This window comes from Alosa sapidissima, chromosome 23, assembly GCF_018492685.1.
Source record: "Alosa sapidissima isolate fAloSap1 chromosome 23, fAloSap1.pri, whole genome shotgun sequence".
Classification (NCBI taxonomy): Eukaryota; Metazoa; Chordata; class Actinopteri; order Clupeiformes; family Clupeidae; genus Alosa; species Alosa sapidissima.
In genome coordinates, this window is record NC_055979.1 from 7,523,128 (window position 1) to 7,546,444 (window position 23,317).

Below are 23,317 nucleotides of genomic sequence, written 5' to 3' on the forward strand. Positions count from 1 at the left end.
ATGTCAACCACTAAAGCGTGCGCCCTCTGTCATTTCAGAACAAGAGTGGCATCCCTTAAGTCACCACTGCTAGACCAGCCATTCAGGCAAACTTCATTCGACACGTTTTTGGTCGAACCCCGATATAACTCCACTGAGAAATCCCACTTGCAAAGCGACTGTGCAGTGTATGTACCTGCATAAACCCGCCCGCTTTTTACGCATCTGATGTGTAGGTGTACAGAGGACTCCCATCCACGACCACATACCAGGAATTACGCCGAGTAAAGCACGCTTGTGATTTGCCAGGTCTGAACCACCCTTTCAGTAGCCAACTTATTGAGAGAGTTTGTGGGCGGACCCTCCTTCGACGAGGAATATATTGTGCGGAGCACGCCATTGCAAGCCGGGTACTACTCCGTGTATCAGGGGTGAAGGTGCTCCAGAGGACTTTTGGCCACCGGGGGGACGATAAAGCAAGTGTATCCATTCATTTCAAAGGGAAATAAAACAAACAAGAAATCAGCCACACAATGCCTGCAGACAAAGATGAAGGTGGATGGTCGAGTTATCTGTGGAATTCAGAGAGGAAGGAATTTCTAGGACGCACTGGTGGTAGTTGGTGTAAGTATGAATTTAGTTTAAACATGCAGTTAAGCTATTACCAATGGTTTCGATGTGCATAAAGGGTGTATCGGCATGTCATCCGTTCGGTTAATGTGGCTAAGGCGATAGCAGTGACAGAGCCGACGCTATGCCTCCTCCTCATCACGACTCGATGCAACACCTGTTTGATTTGACTTTGCAGCGGTTGTTGTACAGGGCAACGTGTAGATTCTTGGTCAATTGGAAATGTAGCCTTGTAATGACGCATAGGAGGATACAGATTTTGGAAGTGCTTCTGGAGGGTGACAGACTGATGGCTTTCCCTTTTGTTCAGAAACTATCAGTTACATTTTGGTTAAAGTGTTCGCTCACTTGCTAGTTGTCGACACAAAATAAGCAATGGTTCTTTGTTTGAAGATGAGCAGTTGTTTCTTACCTCTTAGCTTGGTCTTTAAAGCTGAGCAAGGTGAAAATGTGATTAAGAAGGTTGCTGGGCGAACACTGCAAATGTCACTGAAAGTCACTTCTGCAAATAAAGCTTGATTTGACAGACTCGCACCTGCCACCGAGGTAGGTAGACTTTTATGTGTGCACTGACGGGACCCAATGGCGCAGTTGGAGAGATGACTGACGTTGAAAAGTGTTATCTGCTGAAATGCATTGGCAAGGAGACTCTCTTTAAATTAACCTTCATCACGAAAATCCGGCCTTATGACTACTACATGCTGAAAACTGTGAAAGGGTTAAAAATGCATCATCGTCCAAGGTGAGTCAAGGTGATTTGGCCTTCTCGTGTGGATCCGAAGGGTGTTTGCCTGTCTAATGTTTCTTTAGCTGTGGCTCTGGTGTCAGTGCAGCCAGCAATAGAAATCAAATTGATCAGCCGCCGTTTTCCTGCCCCGTCATTTTCAGTGATCAGTGTCTCGTCCTGAATATCAGCCCAATGTCATCTCTCTGAATCTCACGACATAAGATCAGTGACAATAGGAGGTGATGTTTCCTTGCAATATGCTTCATTCATTCACTTGTCTAAGCTGTGTAGAAAAAGTTAGCCGAAACTCTAACGTGGTTGCGACCTTGAAATTGCGCACGGGCGATATTGGACAATACAAGTGATGGCCTAATGTCATTGAATTTAAGTGTTGATTATAGTATGATTTTCAAACATAAAGTAACCAATTTAAAAGAGAATAGGGTGCGGTTTAAGGTGCATGACATGAGAAGGCGACTCCAGACTGATTAGTATGCGCTAGACTACTACAGCGGAACTGAGGATGTCACGACTGGATTTTTTAGGTCGAAGGAAAAGTATTTAAAAAAAAAACTTGAACGCCTTTGTAATCTTCACTCTTTTATCTTGTACTTACGTTTACGTGTGGTCAGTAAGATGCTGAGCAAAACGATGACCTTGGTGGTGATCTAGCATTGGTTTTTTGCACCACATAGCTTACCTTTGCTGATTCAACTCCCGTCGTGACGCTGGGAAGTGTGTTATGGGTTCAGCTGAGAGGCACTGTCACAAAGCAGCACTTCGCATGTAATTTGTACATAACTACAACCAACAGTGTCAGCTAAATTTATGAAAATATAATTTGTTTATAATGCCCTTATCGAATATGCTGATTCAAGAGGAGGTGACATGCTGTCACTGTCCTTGAGAGCTTCCTTTTTCCCCCTTTTTTTTGCGTCATGTTGGCCAACACCAAGTAGCCTATTGATCGCTGACACTAAAGTGTCTTTGTGGCATAATAAACACTGTGAAAAGAGCTGTAATGTATTAACATTAAGGCACTGTTATACATAGCCACATGGTACTCTGTAAACGTGCTGTATAACCATGCCGTATGACATATCGTAGACCTACAGTTAGTATGAATGTATGTCTTTGATTATGGTAGTGGTGTTGACCACTGTTCTTTGAGTGGGTTTGAGGATAAGTTCTGCTGCAGCACTGCTAATGCAGTGGTGTAGACATATGCAATGTCACCTCTCCCAAATATGCAACGTTCACTAAAATTATACTTCTCAGGAATTTTCTGTACCTTAGGGTTCAGGTGTCTGGTTACCACTGCAGTTATTGAGCATACTGTCTGTATGAAATAAAAACCCTTTTTATTTGTTTGAGGTAATTTGCCCTGGCAAAGGACCTTTTTGTAAGAACACGGACAGAAACTATTCCTCTGCAATAAAATATATTTTTCACCTTACAAAATGCATTTTTTTCTTTGCTCTGCCTCTCCCTCCCAAAGATCTGTGTGACAGTGACACTCTTGCTCTCTCCCCACAGTTAAAATCATTGGCTTCTACATCATCTTCTACAGCTTCCTGGCTGGCATATTCATTGGCACAATCCAAGCCTTGCTGCTTACCCTTAGCGTCTACAAACCCACTTGGCAAGACCGAGTTGCACCTCCAGGTAAGGACACACCACTCTCTTGTGTGGGGGGTGTATACTGTATTATCACAACTTAAGTGTTTGTTTGTGGTGACAATGGACAAGCTAGCTCCCACACAGTAGTGGAAATTTTCCTTTTTTCTTTTCTGTCTTTTTTTTTTTTGGTAGAGCAACATGAATGTGTGCTTTGTAGACATCCTGGAAGATGCAGATGATTGAAAGGGAGATGTTTTTTGAGATGGTGCACATACAGTAGACGCCTTTGTAGAAAATGAGCGGAAGTGTGTCTGCCTGCAATGTGGATAATAGCATCTTTGAACCCTTTCTGATCATGGGGGTGAATAACTTGTCTTTCCAAGCATTATCATATGCTCTACAGTGGAGTCTGGAGTGTATACTCAGTGACCTAACAGAGGACTTCTGTGTCAAATCATCCAGCTCTTTTTAAAAAGCGATGGCAGCTGTGTATCTTTTGAACGGCCATGGAATGTAATGGTCTGGAGAAGTTGGCCTCAGGCATACATTTTGGGAGAAGCTATGGCTGTTAGTGGCGATGCGGTTAGGGTGGCTTTCCCTCCTAAAATGCCTTCCTCTGTTAGCTCTTCAGGGCTAACACAAATATGAGTCCAAATGTTCCTTTTCAGTCACCATTAACACTCTAGATGAAGGGGGACTGCCAGAACGCTTACCATAGCTACTGTATTACTTGCTACGTTGCCATAGTTTTACAACTCTACTTATTTTGTGAACGGGGAATAAGAGGACAGGACAGTGAAAAATGGCTTACTGTCATGATGTTCTTGCTTCTCGTGTGTGTGTGTGTGTGTGTGTGTGTGTGTGTGTGTGTGTGGTAAATGGTCATAGGCGATGTAATCTAATATGATTTTTCACCTGAGTATTCCAGCATTAAGGCATGGAGGTAGATATTCTGATGAGCAACTTTTCTCTTTATCAGGGGAACAAGTTTCCATTGTAGGCGGGGTTTCTGATGGCTGACGAGGAGTCCTCTTTTGTCAAAGAGGGATGCCACTCCATAGGAGAGGTGGTCTCTCTAGCTTATTGTAGATGTAGGTCATCAGCCTGAAGTTGGGTCACTCACAGAGGCTAAGAAGCAGCAGAAATACTTCAAGTTTGAACTTTGACATGATTGCAAAGGGAAAGAGATGGGAGTTTCTATGGAATGCATTTTTTGTAGAACAAAAAGGATGGGATAAGGGCCTTCCAGGAAATGTACATGAAAATGTATGAGGGCCATGTAATTTCTATGAGAAAATCAATGTCATCAATGCATTTTCTTACTATGACTGGACTGTATCGCACTACAGTAATCTGTCTTAATACTACTTCTATCTTTTGCCCTAACAGGATTGACACATTCACCTCGCTCAGAAAAATCCGAACTAGCCTTCAACTTGAATGACGTAGAGACATATTTGAAGTATGCTAAGTCAATGCGGGATTTCTTGGAACCCTACAGTGATGAGAAACAAAAGGACCCGTTGAAGTATGAGGATTGTGGACGTAAGTTCCTCAGACCATAACACAATTGACTTTTTCTTTTATCATCCCTCATCCTGTCGAATCATAGTAGAACCCTTAAAGGTTCAACTGAGAACCCTCATACTTCCCTCTTCGCAATTACAGTAATCTCTACAGTCCTTTGGAAAACAGTGTTCACTAGCGAAGTGAACGGTGGTGTGAAATCTGAGAAAAGGGGTTGTCTAAATCCCAAAGGAACTATATGCTGTGATTTGTAGGAGTTTGTGCATTGAACGTTTTACCAGCAGCACAGATGGCGTCAACTCTGATCCATGCTCCTCATTATTTAATCATAGACAAAAAATAAACCTGATGTATGCCTAGTGCTTGAGATGATGAACAAAAAGGTTAAAATGGGTGTCTGGTGTTCAACCGTTACATAAGACATATTGCTATTTGCCAAAGCTTACATGGATACATGAGTGGAACTGCACCCAATGAAATTCAACCTGTTGGCATTTCCAGCTTCACCTAGCCCATACAAGGACCGGGGTGACTTTGATAGTGACATTGGCAGCCGAAGAGCCTGCCGCTTTGAGCGGACAATACTTGGACCATGCTCTGGAATCGAGGATCGTGAGTTTGGCTTCAAGGAAGGAAAGCCTTGCTTGATCGTCAAGCTGAATAGAGTTGTGAATTTCTATCCAAGGGTAAATACCTCTATCTCCTTGCACACTGATTTGGTATTTCCTTGAAATAATATTTATTTAAAAAAACAAAATATTTATGATTTTGCAAATTGAAAGACACTACATGTACCTTTTGTTGATGTGTTATGTTAAGTGAAGGAATACTCACTTGGTTTTTGGGTGGTTCCTGGATGGCGTGAGATGACCCTGTTTGTATGTTAAAAGTTTCTCACCTCTCATTGGTTCACAGCCTCCAACCAACAATGAAAGCATCCCGGAGGATGCCCAGCAGAAAGTTCAACCCAATGTGATCCCTATCCACTGCACCCATAAGGTATCAGATGTCAGATTTCTGTTTTGGTCAACTAAAACAGACCAGACAAAGTGGCAAGACGTGTTATAGATATCAAATCGATAAAACCACACAAGCTGAGGTTCTTTCCAGAGATCTTAGTATTAAAACACAATGTGTTATTATTCCAAGTGGCAGTGAGGTAGCCCAAACAGGAATGGCATCCTAGTCCTCACTTACAATAAGGACCATTTGCAGTTTACATCCTTGTGTGTATCCTGACATTCTTGTGTAGAAATTCCACAAATTGTCAAGTGCTAGATGACATGTCATTAGTGCTTTTGAGCTCATGTGGTCATTCTGACATGCTTCCATTCTTGGTGTCTTCATCTAATCCTTTCTATCCTTTCAGAGGGAAGAAGATGCCGGAAAGATTGGTGAGATCAAGTACTATGGCATTGGTAATGGCTTCCCGTTGCAGTACTATCCTTACTACGGCAAGATCCTGCACCCCCAGTATCTTCAGCCGCTGGTCGCCATCCAGTTTGTCAACCTCACCATGAACACCGAGCTGCGGATCGAATGCCGAGTCTTTGGAGACAACATCAAGTACAGTGAAAAGGACCGCTATCAGGGAAAATTTGACATTAAACTCCAGGTCACCAACTTATGACCTCAGTAATGACGCACATGATGGGTATTTCTTCTCTGACCTCCCCTCCTTTCATGCCTCCATTTCAAAACAAACTAAATGTCATTTAGGAGAGGGTAAAAAAAAAAAAACACCATGGGATGATCTAAAATATGACGTCAAAGCAAAACTAGTCTCGAACAAAAAAAAAAAAACATTGCCACATATGGGACCTACACTTAACCTGTATGCTTTCCACTAGCTTCTCTGCTTCTGTCTAGGGTTAGAACGCAAAACTTCAGGAGGATTAGCAATAGTCTAAAAATATGTACTCTATAAAGGTGAGTAGTCTTTGAGCCACACTACATATTCATTTATTCCTGTAAATGAGAATTCCACTTCTAATGTAGCGAAGCAGTGTTTTGTCCCTTTAAGTATTGTTGCCTTTTGTGGTTTCATCGATTTTTCCTTTTTCTTATTGGAGTGTACTGTAGTTACATGTTGGTATGTTGGTTCTTTCAAAGCCATGTTGTAATCTATTTTTGCTTTCTTCTAATGTGAGCAAGCTTTAGCAGTCCAAGATGTGTATATATATATCTATGTATGTATGCTTGCTTACTGAAAATTCGGGTATGGTACACTCTGATCTCTGAAGGTCTGTGTGTGTGTGTGCGCGTGCGCAAGTTGGGTGGCTGCACTCCCTAAATATTTCTTTGTTCTTGTTTTTACTTTCATGCGATCATTACTTTGTGTGATTTCCTTAAGTATGATTGTTGGAGATTATTTTTTCTACACTTAAATTGATTTTTTTTCTTTCTTTCTAAGAATCACGTGTATTCGGGAAAGGGGCCATTATCATATTTTCATCTTTCTGTTTTGCTTTTTATTTGATCACAGATTACTTTTTTTTTTTTCCAAGTCCGTAACACTTTTGCCTTTTCTGGGGGTAATGGTGCTAGCTCCAGTGCTTTTTAAAAAGAAATTCTCCTTTTGCTGTATGCATCATCATCATGATGTGGTGTCACTGTCTAATGAATGTTTTTGCCATTTACATGGTGGGACAATTTTACATTAATGCGGTTTTACATTTTGTTTTGTTTTATTCTGCATAATAGTGTCATGTCTAATTCCAAAACCAAAGTCACTGTGGGAGGAAAGTAGAGTTTTATCAGAAAGATTTCAGTGCCCCATAGTCAACGATATGTCGATGTTGAGCGCTCATTGAATGTCCAAAGTCAGTCCAACATTGGAGGTCAAATGTGGATCTATCAAGTCCATTGAATAATTTATTTAATCCAGATAAACATTAACATGAATAAAGTGGAGAAACTATTGTTGTTGTTGTTTGTAGTTTGTTATTAAGTGCTTGAAGGTGTAACTAAATGAATTGCCTTTTTTCCTTTTAAGAAGGGAAGTTTTACAGACAGGACTTTAGTTTAAAATTAGCCATACTGCATCAGAGAGTGTATGCAGAAATATATACCCAGATATGTGCTTCATACCCAGACACAAGGTTGCTGACATATACTCACATCTCCCCTATTATGCCATTGCTATGGCCTAAAAAAAAACTGTTAAAAATTTACTAGTGGAGGTTAGACACTAATTTGTGTAAAATATGACCTGCGGTTTGTTTATTTACTGTTTGACCTTGTCTCTTAATGACCACCGGAAAAGCACTAGATGCTAACCCTGATAAAGGCTGATGCTGGATCAGACCCGTGCCAGTGCCAACTGCTATCTGGTAAAAGATCGGCTGGCTGGAGAGCAGTCGTTTCCACAGAGACCTATCTGTTCTGTACTCCACAGCTCAATTTGTGACTAATGAAAGATGACATCAGTCCATATGTATCATGGGTATTTCTTAACTACTCTAGACCCCCAGAGATCTCATATGACACAAATAGATATTCTCATCCTATCACGACATAGCATTGAAATATGTATTGGTTGGTATTACAACATATCAGGTCAGAATAGACCATGTGCATATTGTATTTCTAAACTACTATTGATCCCCAGAAATCTCAGGATGTAACAATGTATAGAAAATCACCAGTTTTGGTGCTGATGTTACACTGCAGATCTGCACAAGGCATGGGGTGTGACTGCATTCTCGATGAAGTGTCCGTGAAGGCCCTAATTAAGATATTAAGAGATGGATTTTTAAAATAGTTAAGAAGTTGGAGAACTGCAGAGTTGCTGTTTAACATGGGAGCACTGAAGCCACTTCAGTACTAAGGTTGTTGTACTCCACCATGGTCTTAGGGCAATGTTTAGCATGAATAAAAAATCACAGATTGGAACCGAATGTAGAAAAATATAATACAGTCAGTTGAGAAATTAACAAGTACAGTCAGTTGAGAAATTAAGGCATGATCTGTGAATTCTGAGAGAGATAGTGTCAACAATCAACACCCCAGTCACACCAGGATCTACAGACACACACACGGACACTGATTGCAGAAGTTCTTGTTGAGTAATCAAATCTTTCTTCAGAAGCCAATTACAGTGCCTTCAGTGATGCCTGATGAATTATGGCTGGTCTGTTGAATCCTTCTCACTACCCAGGGACGCTTGAATGGCTCTTGTGTCGTTCAGAGGCTTCCTGTCTCGGTCCTCCATGTTTGTTATGATGGTCTAGGTCTAGGACGAGAGGACGAGAGAGAATTTTTACAGTGTAACGGACCATGGTATACATTTCAGCATTAAGACAAATTCCTACCCTCACTAAGTGAAAGTTATGAACTATGGAAGACTAACATATGTACAAAAAGACAGTATTACATTTATTCATGATCCTGCTTTATGAGAAATACTGAGCATTTCTCCTACTGTTATAGTACTTTAACAGGGAATGGGAATCTGTATCTCTGCTCTGCCTCTGGTCAGTCTCTGTCCCTCCGGTCAGTGGAGTTGGAAGCTGCAGATACATTCAGATAACATCTTCCCTTCAGGACACAGTGTGCTTCAGTACCTGCCTGAAAAGAAGGAGGCATTCTCCCAGCCAGCCTGTGGCAAATCCATCAAGTATGGCTGCTTTTCAAAATAACTGCGATTCAATTTAGAAAAGGCCAGGGACTCAAGGATACTGTCATAAAAACACGGGCACAGAAACTTTTTTAAATTGGGGTATAATGACTGTGTAGAAGAGAACTTCTTGTACCAATAAAAATAGTCATTGGGGTTGCATAGCTCTGTCTATTTTGAGGGAGGGAAATTGAGGGGGAAAGTCAATAAAGCACTTATTATCAGACTAACCACTAAACTGCCATGACATTCACAAATCTATGTACCTTACAATGGAACCATTTGTGTGAATACTGTAGTATTATGCACATGTCCTTGATTACTGGAGGTTGGCTTGTTTGGCTGCCTGTCAACAAATTTGTCCTCTGTGACGAATGCATCGCCGTTTAAAACCGCAATTATCTCTGTGAAGCCGTTTAGCTTTGGTGGTGTGAAATCCTCCTGCCTTGTGGGTAGAAAAGACAGAAGCCACCAGGACATCGGCGATGGGGGTGGGGGATTTTGGTGCACACTTTCGGCTGTGACAATAGCAGTGATCAGCTGAGTGACGCAGCAAAAAGGGGAAGGAGGAAGCGGGCAGAGGAGCCTGGCCAACTCCACAGGGGTGAGAACTGGGGATAATGGGGTTACGAAACCCAGCGGGGAACAGTGGAGACAGTGAGCTGATCCAGGATCAGTGGAATTTGGTTTCACCCTAATTGGATTTAGTGTCTCGGAGCTAACTGGTAAACTGGCCTGCCTTTAGAGGGACACAAGTACTTCAGTATCAGGAAGGCTCTTCGCTAATGCAGGTAAACTGTTCTCCTCAGGAAACACAACAAATGTGATTAATGCATCATGTTTTCAACTGCATGGATTTATTTTAGTGGAGGAACAATGGCTTTCAATGACTTTTCTGATTTTTCTCTGATTTTTAATCTAAAATTTTCAAAGTTTCTGACCACTTTTGCAGTGAAATATGTTTATATAACCGCCCATTTCAAGAAACGAATCTGAAAAGCATGGTTTTGCTTCGTTTTACCATGAGCACAGGTATTTCAATTTGGTAAGGCTTTGTTTCCTCTACAATTTGTTCTATTTTGAAGAAGAATTGACTAGAGAAAAACTGATTATTCATATCTTTTTTATGAAATGACTGAAAAATATGTGAGAGAACATGGGAGAGCAACTACATTGCATTGGATCATTATGTGGTTACTGAATTGCAAGCGAATGGCTTCCAATCAAGAGTAATTATGGATAATTATAATAACGACAAAAAAGTGATTCTTGACAGAATTACAACCCCATTGAAAAGCTCCATACCTGTCTGACCCAAGGGTAATCCATTTTATAAACTTTTTGCCATTTCAAAAATCTATACTTTGTCTAAAAATAGGCCTTTCAAGATTAAATCAAAACCACAAAGAGGGTAAAACCATGTTACCATGTTTTAAGAGACAGAGAACTTTAATGCAGTATATCGATCCCACTTTATTTCTGTTGTTATAGGACAGGGCTTACCAAACAATTAGGTCAATTTCAAAACAGTTGACTTAAGATGTGATTGAACTGAATCTTCCTCTACATATTTAGATTGAGGTTATGAGGGACATACTGCAGACACTGTGTGTGTGTGTGTGTGTGTGTGTGATGCTACATGGAACCCTTCACACTTTAGCCACCCGAGCACCATGGCAACAGCCCAGGCTGGCTGCACACCGTCAAAGGTGTGAATGTTTATGAGTGTGGGTGAGCATGTGACAGAGAGAGAAGAGAGAGAGAGAGAGAGAGAGAGAGAGAGAGAGAGAGAGAGAGAGAGAGAATGTCTATATTAGTATATTAGTATTCTAGCAGACGCCTGTTCAGGGTCCCCTGTGACGTCACACATACACACACACACACACACACACACACACACACACACACACACACACTCTTTCTCTCTCACATGGCCAACTCGTGTGTACCTGTATGGAAAGAGCTGCCACTGGACAAGTCCTTGCTTTGAGCGTAGCCAATGGTGCCAGAGCACTCGTTCACTCGCCACACTGAGCGGGCAGCAATAATTATTTATTGATGTTAGCCAGAGTAGCAACACAACAAATGAGGTCATCTTTGTCTAAACATAGGCAGATACGCAATTGGTTAAGCTAATGACTGATATTGGCCATTGACTTGAATGAAACTCCCTTTAAAACACAATATCAAATTGAGTTGACTTTACCCCTAAACAATCTCCACATGCAGGATCAATTAAAAGAGTTCTTCTACTCACACCTCATAGTTTTAAAGCAGCACTATGCTATCTAGCTACCTAAAAGGCATGTAAACCTTTGCAAACACCTCCCAGAACCAGAATTTGCACTACTAGAAGTTTGAGAACATGCTAACTGGTGGCTTTTGCCAATATAACCTGCAATATCATGCAATGAAAGGTTTTATTTTCATTTTTGAGGTGTGTTCCAGCTCAAGGCACAGAACTCAAGCTTCGCTGATGGGAACGACAGGGCACATACAGTATGTTTGCCTATTCTTAATCATATCACATGATCATATACCATCAGAATGAAATTGAAGACAATACCAAAACTAGTTCCCTGATTAAAGTATAAATCAAAAAGTGTTGAATTGTTGTATGTGTTGCTTTGAAAATGACTCAGAATGTCTGCATACATCATTCCCCAAATGGCTTATTAATTCATGCCAGAGAAACAGATGCTATAGTATACTGGGGCAATGTCCCATCTTGGCAAGAGCCCCTGGCTAGCGACCATCAGAGCTGGACAGCTTATCTGTCTGACGCTGTATGGGCAGAAGGCTGTCTGTCTGACTGTCAGCCTGTTGATTTTGCCCTAAATGCTAGATAAGTCAGCCAGCAGATGTTTTGGATTGAGGTGTGCATGTGTCATGAGTCACCCTCACACGCTCTCTTTCACTCTCTGTGAGTAAGTATGTGTGTGTGTGTGTGTGTGTGTGTGTGTGTGTTTGCATGAAGGGGGTACATATTTAGAGTACATTCCACTGCGAGATGTAAATGATGTTTGATCTCAATCGACCAGCTGAAGTGTGGGGTGTTAAGTGCAAATCCGATAGGCACACATTGCAGAGATATCAGTCTTGGTCTTCACCTCCCTGTCCTCTCCATTGCTCCAGATTTAACATCCCTACAGGGATACGAATCGATGGCACCCCCTGAGTTTATATAACATGCACCTCAACAGGCCTGTGCACCTAAATATCACCACAGAATGCACCTCAGTGTACAAGAAAATAGGCTGTTTGCTGAAAATAAATCTCCGTACTGGCACTGTGACATTTTATATAATTAAAGTTTCGTCACAGCTAATTTGACATATCCACCCCCCCCCCCTCTCTCTCTCAGTTCTCTCTATCACTTTGTCCTACATACAAACACTCCTTTCATTAAATGTAGCTGGAGTCAGCTTTAAAAAGAGGTCACAGGAATCCAGCAGAGAAGGCAGTGATAAGTTTAAGGCAATTTTAGGTGTGCTCTTGTACATTACACCACCCTCCACCAACTCCCACCCTGTCCCACCCAATCCCCAAAAGAGCTCATTTGACATTAGTTAGGGTGGTGATCCTAGTTTCGGACAACACAGCTATTTCTCAAACTGAACAAATAGCTATGATGTGTCCATGTTGTTAACATAGTAAACATTCCCCATTGCACCTCCATTACAACCCTGCTTGTTTCTTGTGGGAGCCGCTTCACTTTTTCACAGAGCTCATGAAGAACCTTCAAGAGTTCTAGAATTCTCCCTTCTGTCCCTTTCATAGGCTGTGACCCCTCTGCTGTTTGATGGGGCTGCCCACTTGCACAGTGAGTGGCTTGTTCATTCAGGGGTGAAAGGTCAACCTGAACAAAACAGTGAGCCAATAGAGTGAGTCACTGATCTCAGTGAGTCATGTGATACTGGCTCAGAATATTGGGAAGAGCTCATGGCTCTCTTGCGTGGGAGCAAAGGCTGGGTTCCCAAGCATCTCTTGAAACGTTCATAGAGCTCTGAAAAGGGGAAACACTTCCTGTTATTCCAGTGTTTTTAGTTAAACTGACATTTTGACGTAACATTGGAGCCATGTATAAACCACTACCATAAATGTCAGTCCATAAAGTACATTGTTCTATATGCATAAAATACAAGTTGAGGGTAATCCAAGCAGTAACTGCTTAGCAGTGGTGGGTGGTGTACGTGAAACACAATCTATGCAGTACACAAGGTTTCACAGTGCTGTGAGCATTCAATTGAGAAAGCACACTGCATGGGATACACATAGTAAAGATTTCACCTCAACAACACAACACATGCTGTCTTACCTCATGTTTAGTGCCTCTTTAATTATTTCATGAGTGCTGGGAGTTAATATCATCTTGAGGTCAAGCCTTCTTCTTAAGGGTTGAGACAGAGGGTGTGAGAAGAAACTATATCTCAAGGTCAGAGCCTGGATGCTCAATGAATCACACAAAATGAAAGAAACGTGTGTTAGGTTCTCATTAACAAATGACAACATTAGTGATAGTATTAAATTCACTCTTCATGTAATAAAAAAATAAAAAAAATAAGATAAAACAAGACAAAAACTTCTATGACAAAAAAACATCAGGATAAAGTCAGAGAGGTATGTAAACAACAATGAAGTAAAACAAATCTTTAGCATGGCAATATATTTCTCGTCATTTGAGCCATATCAAGACAGATATAACTTGGTTGGTTCTCTAATTTTGTTGACAGATGTCAACACCCTTCGCTAAATTCATGTAATTGTTTAATGTCTTTCAAAATGCACTACACTTTTAAGTTACTATGTATTGCAAAGTACAGTAAATGTCAAACCCTAAAGCATCTGACTGCAACCCACAGCTGGCCCTGTTGTGGGCCCCCCTGCTCCAGCCTACGGCGCTATCTCGCTAGCAGCTACTCCAGATCAAGAGGGTGAGGCAGGCAGACAGGCAGCCCCAAAATCCGATATCTCCCTTCTCCAGCCAATGAAATGGCATTCAAGAGTGGACAACAGTTACTGTCACCTGGCAACAATCTCCATGACCTGGGGCTACAAGCTATTATGTTTCCCTTTCAAGAAACTTTTTCAGAGAGGGGTCTTGACTTAACAGAGTATCAGCCCCTTGCTACATTGTCTCTAGTCCTTGCCTATGCTTTTTAGACATTTACAGTGAGAAAATGATGTGAAAAAAAAGAGTTTGTCTAGTGCCAAGCTGTTAGTAAAGTGGGCTGTGATAGTTAAAACAGATATTTATGTCAAGCTAGAGCCACAGTTGTCTGGTTAAATGTCAGGTAACTGTAATTGAAAGGACAACATAAAGATTATTTGGCACAATAATATGCTAATCAGAATCAGCTTTATTGGCTTAACCAAAGTCCCTCCACTCAGCGGCCATTTGACAACGCTTTTTGGGCACTCGTCGGGCATCCATTTCGGTAGAAATGCGCGTGCGCAAGGCTTCACGACACTAATCTTGCTCCAGCGGCGAGATCACAACACATGATTGGCACGATGTCTTCACAACACACCATATGATTGGGTCAATGTATTCACATCACACCACATGATTGGCCCAATGTATACACATGTCGACGTTTTGCCGAGGAAGGGGTGGGATATGTGTAGACAACGGCCATATTGGCGTGACAAACTAGCCCCATGCATTTCTATGGAGTGCTGTGTCTCCACATTAGAAAGTCTCTGGCTTAACTGTATATTGTCCCAGCCAACACTATTAGAAACTTCACAGATGTCTGTTAATTAAGCACCAAATACAACAGCTACATTAATACATTAATTTGTGCTATTTATTGTTTCATCCTCTGTCCAAAAAAGAATTCCAAGTTCAGTGAGAGAGCCTTTATGTGCTTGGGCACACCATCATTTCTTGCTTGAATTAATTGCTCGCTATGCCACATGCTAAATTGAACATTCACCCTACTCCATTTACTCAATAACAATAACATTGAAATCACTACTCTTTTAAGGAACAGTCACATCGGAGTGATTAATTGCAGTTGGGATGTAATGGGAAATCCCCACTCTGGAATGCCTCTCATCCAACCAGAAAGTAATAAATAGCTTGACCGGACCTAACTGTTGTTTAAAAAGTAATAAACTAGTTGAGTTATGAGGCAAGAGCTTTATCCATCTTCAAGTTTAAAGGTCTTTCTGTAGTCAGCCAAGACAAGAGGACAGAATGGAGCCAATCTCAGCTTCCCCCAGTGCTCTATTGTTTTTGCATCTCCCAAGGTTGCGCTGTGTGAGAAAGTGGGGCAACTGTTGTGAGAGAATGAAATGAACATCTGCTTCCAACATCCACTGCTGTGTTTAGTTGATAAGGGAACACATCCCTGATTATGACAGAGCAGGTGGATAGAACCTACATTGTCTGGAAAGACACCTGATTGCTTACAAGAGTTTGAAATGTCAGTGTTAAACTAATTAGATTTTTTTATATATAACAATACAGATTTAAAGCTGAAATAATAATCCTTTGAAGTGCAAGGCACTAACCATCGGCAGACAGGTATCAAGATTATACATTTTAAAAGTGCAAAACTAAACAAAAGTGTATTCCTAAGGGCAAGTACATTCCTATATAAAGCTAAGGCTACATCCTCCCAGCGCATGCAGTCCAGCCTTCAAAACAGGACATAAGACTGTGGAATCTGACTGAATGTGCATATTTTTTCAGCCTACTGCGTAGGTGTGTGCTAAGGAAAGGACAGAAGTGAATAGCGGGCCAGACATCTCATATACACGTCCCACACACCCTTACACAAGCACTCTCACTTTCATCTGTCTGACTGGGGTCTCTGGGTCAGGCCCAGTCATCCAACCCATACTGTGTACTCGGCTGCTAAATATACAGCAGAAATCGCATGCATAATTGTGTAAGCTATCAAAACCATCCAGTCCTGTGTGGGTGGTTCAGGTGGCAGCATCACTTCCCAGGAGGAGCTTGGAACTTGTTAGACATGCAGGTCACATTTAGAAACTGGTTTGTGATTCGGTATCACGAATTCGGCAAAACACCATTGTACCATGGCAAATCATGTACTTTTATGATCTGAACACAAATCAGTTGTCTGTTGAGGAAATAAAAAAGTATTTTTTGAATAATGTCGAATAATGTCCCTTATTTTCTTTATCCAATTTGAAAACCCCTATCCTAGAGGAAGCTGCATAAGTAGCCTACAACACATAATACTCAGGTAAAGAGCTCTTTGTATTGCCTCTTTTAGTGATGTTTAATGATGTTTTAGTTTTCACATATGGAGCAACTTAAATGCAAATTTTATTTTCATTAACAAATTATTCTCTTAGAGTAGAAAGGTTAAGTGATAAACCGTTTGATGTAATCTAACCTTTTGTGTTTATAATGTATTGTCAGCATTTAGGTAGCCTTATGCACATGTAATGATAGCAACCTCTTCCTGTGATCCACACACCTCTGGTCACTCAAGCACCTGGCCAGTAACTCTACTCCGCCACTGAAACACAATACGGTGTGATTACCCCGGCCTGCTGTCCCACTTCGCTCATGAGATTCACACGTAACCCCAGGGGCTACTCACAGCACCTGGCAGCCACCAGAGAAGCCACTTTGTGTCCGAATCGGGTGACAAAACACACAGTGGCATGATTCACAAGAAGTTGTGTCTGTGATAAGAGCTGGGAAATCCAGACAGAAGAATCTAATCACATACAAGCATACTGAGCAACACCAGTGTGTCCCATAGCACACCAACTTATAGTGCACAAGCCTACAGCACACCAACCTATAGTGCACAAGCCTACAGCACACCAACCTATAGTGCACAAGCCTACAGCACACCAACTTATAGTGCAGTACAGCACACCAACCTATAGTGCACAAGCAGCACACCAACCTATAGTGCACAAACAGCACACCAACTTATAGTGCACTACAGAACACCAACCTATAATGCACTATACAGCACACCAGCCTATAGTGACTACACAACATCCCAGCCTATAGTCACTAAACAACACACCAGCCTACAGTCACTACACAACACACCAGCCTACAGTCACTACACAACACACCAGCCTATAGTCCACTAGCCTACAGCCCACCAGCCTCACATGCAGTGATACCTCCCTGCCCTTAGGTGCTCCTGTGCGTGATTCAGCACTCCCTCTACGTCTCTCCACTGCACTGTCTTAGATCATCTGCTCTGTTACAGGAGGTGGGTACGAACTCAAAACAAACACACAATGGGGGCCATTTGTGATGTAAATACACTCGTGTGTGTGTGTGTGTGTGTGTGTGTGTGTGTGTGTGAGAATTGAGGATATGTTGAGACTGTGATCTGTTTGGAAAGACAAGCCATTTTCCTTGGCATTGACAAAGTAACTCACAGTCACTGGGATATAATAGTGAAATTAGTCAAAGAAAGGCCAAGTCAAACCTATCTATCTCTTGTATAAATAAATTGTATATAAATTGTACGTGTATAAATAAATAGAGTGGGAGCCATTGATCTGTTGAAAAAATCACAAACCCTGAAATTATTTAAACATTACCAGTAGAGAAATAAACCAGGGAAAAGAGGCTTTTCAAACAGATAGGCACCCACTTTAAACAGATGTTGAACCTCTCACACTTGGAGCTGATGTCTAATAGACAAGCTCGAGACAAGCTGAGCAGGCACTGGTGCTATTTTTAATATTGATTCTCTTCCAGGAACCTCTACAGCGTATATGATACTGTACTGCATTCCACCTTGGAACAGTGTCAGGTACTTGTGCGGGTTAGACAGCCATGCGTCCTTTGCCTTCTCTTGACCTCTGTGACTGTTTATTTCTCTCTCTGTCTCTCTATCGCTCTCTCGCAGACAAACGCACGCATGCACGCACACGCGCACGCACGCACGCACGCGCACACACGCACGCGTACACACGCGCGCGCACACACACACACACACACACACACACACACACACACACACACACACACACACACACACACACACACACACACACACACACACACACACACACACACACACACACACAGCTCATCCAACTGCAGCATTTGTCATACGGAACTCACCATTACGTCATCCCATCTCAATCGCATGTCACTCTGTTGCTAGGAGACAGCTGTTCGGGCTGCCTGGCAACTGATGTTTCCTATTGGTGTGGCAGGAGTTCTCAGTGGAAACTGGGCTTGTTCTGGAGAAGGTGAGGACAGCATCATCCAAAACATGTCCTACAGCACACCAAGGATCAGCGTGGCCTGGAGCAACATGTCAACACACACTTTTTTGGGATAATGTCCAAACTCCCCTCAACTACACGTGCGGAGCTTGCACCAAGACCTGGCATTTTCTTTTTCCATGCTGCATTTTGACATACCACAAATATATACTCATATAGTCACAGACCCAATTCCCATATCTGGCATTTGCATGTAATTTGGTATTAATAATCTAGTACATAATTGACTTGACATGAGATCAAAGCCACCAGCCTATGAAACCATTAACATCCTGTGGAGCAGAACACTGGATATTAATGCCTCTAAGGGATCATTTGTGGTTGGTGTTAGAGAGCATTACCCTGCTGGCTGGTGTTCTGTGTGTGTATAGATGCTTTTTAACACTTTGAGCTAAACTCTACAGCTGAATGTCTGGAGTTTTCAAGGCCCAAAAACATGACTCTCTGTTGCACCCTCACTCAAAGCTGATGAATCATACCACTAAGCCAGCGCACACACACACACACACACACACACACACACATACACAGCCATGCAGGGCTGTCGAGAGCTCTTTCTGGGAACAGATGCCTCCCCCACAGGTCAGCCGAAGAATCGGTAGAGAAGGGACCCCTATCCACTGAGAAAGCTTATCCAGTGAACCCCCCCTCCCCCCTCCACCACCAACACTCCAACATTACATAATCTCCTCTGCTATGAGGCTCTGTGTGAGTCAACGCATTCGAGGAGAGGTGTTATAAAGCCCTGGAGCAGGAGCTGAGCTCTATGCGCTGTCATGTTTGTTTTAAAAACTTTACCAGCTTCTCTCTGTTTCAGGGCATTTCGGTAAACCTAATTCTGCACACTGACACCAATGCATTATCAACAGACCTCTAGCACACAGAGGGCTCGACTTTCTCTGACAAATTTGCACCTAAAACTTGTTTGAGCTGAAGGTATTTACATCACCGTGTAATTGCTAAAACTATCAAAAAGGTGCTAATTTAACACAGTTGCTTCTGTCTCAAGGTGGAATCGCACCTGAGTGGCTGAGGTGGTGTGTCTGCCGAATTTGCCTACATTATGGGGCTGCTGGCAGACGTCATATGACGGGTGAAGTTACAGAGGGAAAAAAGACTCGCCAAATATGCAAACATAGACCAGCTCCTGTTGCTCAGAGTGCTATGAAACTATTTTCAGAGGGTTCTTTTCAATTAGACCCTGCTGACAAAATACAGCTAGAAACCAGCTTATGCTGATAGCTGGTTTTAGCTAGTTTTCTTCCTGCTCTTTGCTGGTGTAGCTGGTTGGGTCAGCAGGTGGACATGCTGGCGTGACTATCTGAGGAAATTGGTCATGCTGGTGTGACCAGCCTGTCATGTGGGATACAGTTGGTGTAAGATGGTCATGCTGGTGACCAGCCTGCCAAGTTTGATATTGTTGGTGTAAGATGGTCATGCTGGTTTGCTAGAATGACCAGCATAGCATGGCCAGTTAAACCAGCAAAGTAGACCAGTGTGTTTTGCTGGTCTAGCAGGTCAACCATCATAGGGTGGTCAAAGAAGCTGATCAGTTTGTGCAGAACAGTTTCCAAAGCAAAGACAAAAGGCCTAGCGAAGTTGGTCCAAGTTTTTAATTCCACCCTTTTATAGTTTATTACCACAAGTGCTGTAAAGTCATTCCTACTTTATGTGGACTGTTCAAACTCTTTATAAGCATTTATCATTCTACAGTGAAAATAAACATGCCAATTCCCGACACCGCAAATCCAAGTTTCTGCTCCACTGCAGTGTAAGGCACAGTTGACAGTTAGTGGACGTTAGGAGACTATTCTCGGCTTCTTTCTCACTCTGCATGTTCACTTGATATGCCTTTGCTTGGATCAGCAATCATTTTGATGACATTTCGCATGAGGCAAAAACACGGCATGCTGAGAACGGCAGTTCTCTTATCAGAGGCACTGGCGAGAGAATGGAACTGCTTTTCTTACTGCCCAGAATGCGAGAAGGTCTGTTAAAAAACAGACGTGTGGTAGCAGAAAGGAGCAGTAGTGCTGTACAGAGGTGATGGTGCGGCTGCTGGTGGTGACCCGGCGCTTCCGGAGCCGTCAGGCCGACGTGACATTTCACAGGAGGTAGCCCCCATACTTGTGAAAAGGGAATCACACAGAGGGGCAGAGGGGTGTGCACACACACTCACTCAGAAGAAAGACACATAGGCTACACGTTCACAATTTCAATAAGGGCATGCAATCAATAACTCAAATGGTATGATGATCAAGACTTAACATGCAGAAATGCAAGGGGAACACAGTTCCTTTCTAGCTCTGTTTGAAAAAGAGATATTTCAAAAGGAATTTTCACAGATCAAATCATTCTTTTCAACAACCCTTAGGTGAACCTGGGTGACTCAAGTAAATTCACATTGCAGGGGTCACACTCCTAGATTCATGGTTAATAAGTTCAAATAGCCCTGTTTTTATTATGTGGAATTAGAAAATAACCTTGATGCCCTTGTCTGGTGGGTTATAAACGGCTTTGCAGTGATTCCACAGACGTCTAGGGAACAGGCTGTAATCGTAGCCTCTTGAGACAGCAGATTTTGTGGACCGTTAAAGCCGCACCTCCGCCTTCTGACAGAGAGTTATAAGACTGTGTGTATGTGTGTGTTGTCTTCTGGGAAAAGAGTGGAGGGAAGGGAAATAGGCTAGCCGGAAGGCGGCTTTGTCTTCCCTCCTGCGAACGGGATATTTAGTATGACCATGTGTACTGCAAAGTCACTGCAATGTCAGAGGAACGCTGATGCTAGCCTGGGCGCCGGGAGCGCAGCTCGAAGAGTCGGGAGACAGTACAGCTATTAGCGGCGTGCGCACCAGCCTCGCACACCCATTCACCTACCCGTTCGGTACATATGCTAACCACGTAGCCTGATCAACCAACTGAAAAACAATACTAATGTGATGTGATCCGCATGAATGCGTGCGTCTGTTTGGGAAGAAGAGAGAGAGAGGGAGAGAAAGAGAGAGATGACAACATTGCATCAGTATCATAGCCTAAGCTTTGGAGAGCCCATTTCAAGCATGGGTGAGTACGCAAGTGCACTGAATAGGTTACTGCACATGATGTCGCAGTGAATTTAAGACAGACATTCCTTGTAGTGGCCTGGCAGTCGTGATGACACTGCTAGATCCACAGCATTAACATGACCTCAGCAGATTTCATGGAAAGAGTCTATCCACACCCATCTTAAGGTGCACCTGCAATCGAGGTGTGCATGTGTGAGATATTTCGTAGTAAAACAGAATCTAAAGGTAGGCTACTCATGAAGCCCGCATCACAAACCTACACTGTGCTTACACAAAACAAAACCGTATGCCCTTAATGACCTTCCATTGATATTTCGTAGTAATACAGAATTTAAAGGTAGCCTAATGCAGGCTACTCATGCGTGTAAGTGTGACATTATCCTATGTCCTTGACGTGAAAGGAAACCCCGAGACACATTCTGTATTCACATGTTTGCACCATCTCTCTGAAACCCACATCAGAAACCTACACTGTGCTTACACAAAACAAAACAAAACCATATGCCCTTAATGACCTTTCATGCGTTTCTGATAAGACCCACTGAGTTTTAGATTCAACAGAGAGCATGGACTTGAGTACAATTTTTCCAGTGACATAAGGGAGTGTCTGACATGATAACATCTGTAGCCTATATTTCTCATTTCCCTGATAGGTCTTCACATTCTATTCTTCACCAATACTCCATTCTCTCTTATTCAAGAACCTGTCACTTCCCAGGCCCCATTTAGCTGAGTAGATGAGATACTGACATCTAATCACATTAGCCGCTGCAGCTGCCTGACCTGTATGAAGGTCACTGCCTGACAGTGAGAGGTGCTGTTACACAGAGAGAAGTCATCTGTCCTGACCTCCTACTGTCGACTTGTATGCATCTTTGAAACCGATGCTCAGAACATGTATTTTAGTACTACTCATCCATCAGCACGTAATGGGATCATTGATATGCAGTGCTGTCAATGCTGCAATCCATAATGACCATAGACTGACTCGCTTATACCCAGGGAAGCCTAAGCGCCTACTACTGATGTCTTTGTGGAGACCTGAAAGGCAACGTCTATTAGCTCGCTTAAGTATAAAATATCCCACCTCTTAAATGTTGTTGAATAATGATTCAATGTACTTTCCCTAGTGCTTTCCTACTTAATTCTTTTCTTTGAGGGGGGAGAAGTGATTGTGTGTTCCCTAGGGGAGCAGAAAAAAGAAATGGGGTTTCTGCTGCCCCCTTCTGTTATCTGTGATGAACTTGTCAAGAGTCGGGGAATTTGTGTGATTGGAAAGTGAGTGCATTGACTAACAGACAGAGTGAAACAAAGAAGAGGAAGAAGGGAATTTTGGAGAGAGCTAGAGAGAGGAAGAATCAGCAGATTAAAGGGGATGAAAGTGACAGGGTGAAAGCGAGGGAGCAAAAGATGATATCAGAGCCCAAACACTATTATCCCTACTCGTCCCAGTTTCTCCTAATCAGAGGTGGAGATTAAATTGGCACCACACCGACCAAGACAGGTGTCTGCTGAGAGGCAAGCTGGCAAGAATTAAACTCACCTCTTAACCTTCCCGCTTCTCTCTCACACACACAGACTCACACATCATCATCGCTACTACTCAGCAAATGTCTGGCAATGCAGGTGAGCCTAAAATGGGCGGGAGGGTGCTCGGCCCTGGCGTTCCGCATGAGAAGGATCGCAGGCTACTGCTTTGTATTCACCTCAACAGCAGGCCAGCGGTAGCACTGAGTCACTGTCAGCAGCACCATTCAGGGCTCTTATTGCCTACAGAGTAAAGCCTTCCTTCTCAGAGCCGACTGCGTCTGTAAATCAACAATATTGGCGTTGGACTGCCTGGCCAGAGGCAGGAGAGTAAGGCAGCGTTACAGCACTCATTAAGACTAATCAGGGAAG

General features: G+C 42.6%; 1 protein-coding gene and 1 long non-coding RNA gene across 2 annotated transcripts; one reads left to right on the forward strand and one right to left on the reverse strand.

The window, feature by feature from the left end:
- Positions 1–385: 385 nt before the first annotated feature.
- On the forward strand, positions 386–7,405 carry atp1b1b (ATPase Na+/K+ transporting subunit beta 1b). The gene is made up of 6 exons (XM_042080703.1): positions 386–603; positions 2,873–3,001; positions 4,346–4,501; positions 4,985–5,169; positions 5,399–5,482; positions 5,853–7,405. The coding sequence occupies exons 1-6, from the start codon at positions 513–515 to the stop codon at positions 6,111–6,113; spliced, it is 906 nt and encodes a 301-aa protein (XP_041936637.1). The 5' UTR covers positions 386–512; the 3' UTR covers positions 6,114–7,405.
- On the reverse strand, positions 4,508–22,980 carry LOC121698527. The gene is made up of 3 exons (XR_006026783.1): positions 22,970–22,980; positions 15,947–15,951; positions 4,508–4,610 (listed from the first exon to the last, which is right to left on the reverse strand). It is a non-coding gene; the product is annotated as an uncharacterized LOC121698527 (long non-coding RNA).
- Positions 22,981–23,317: the final 337 nt, after the last annotated feature.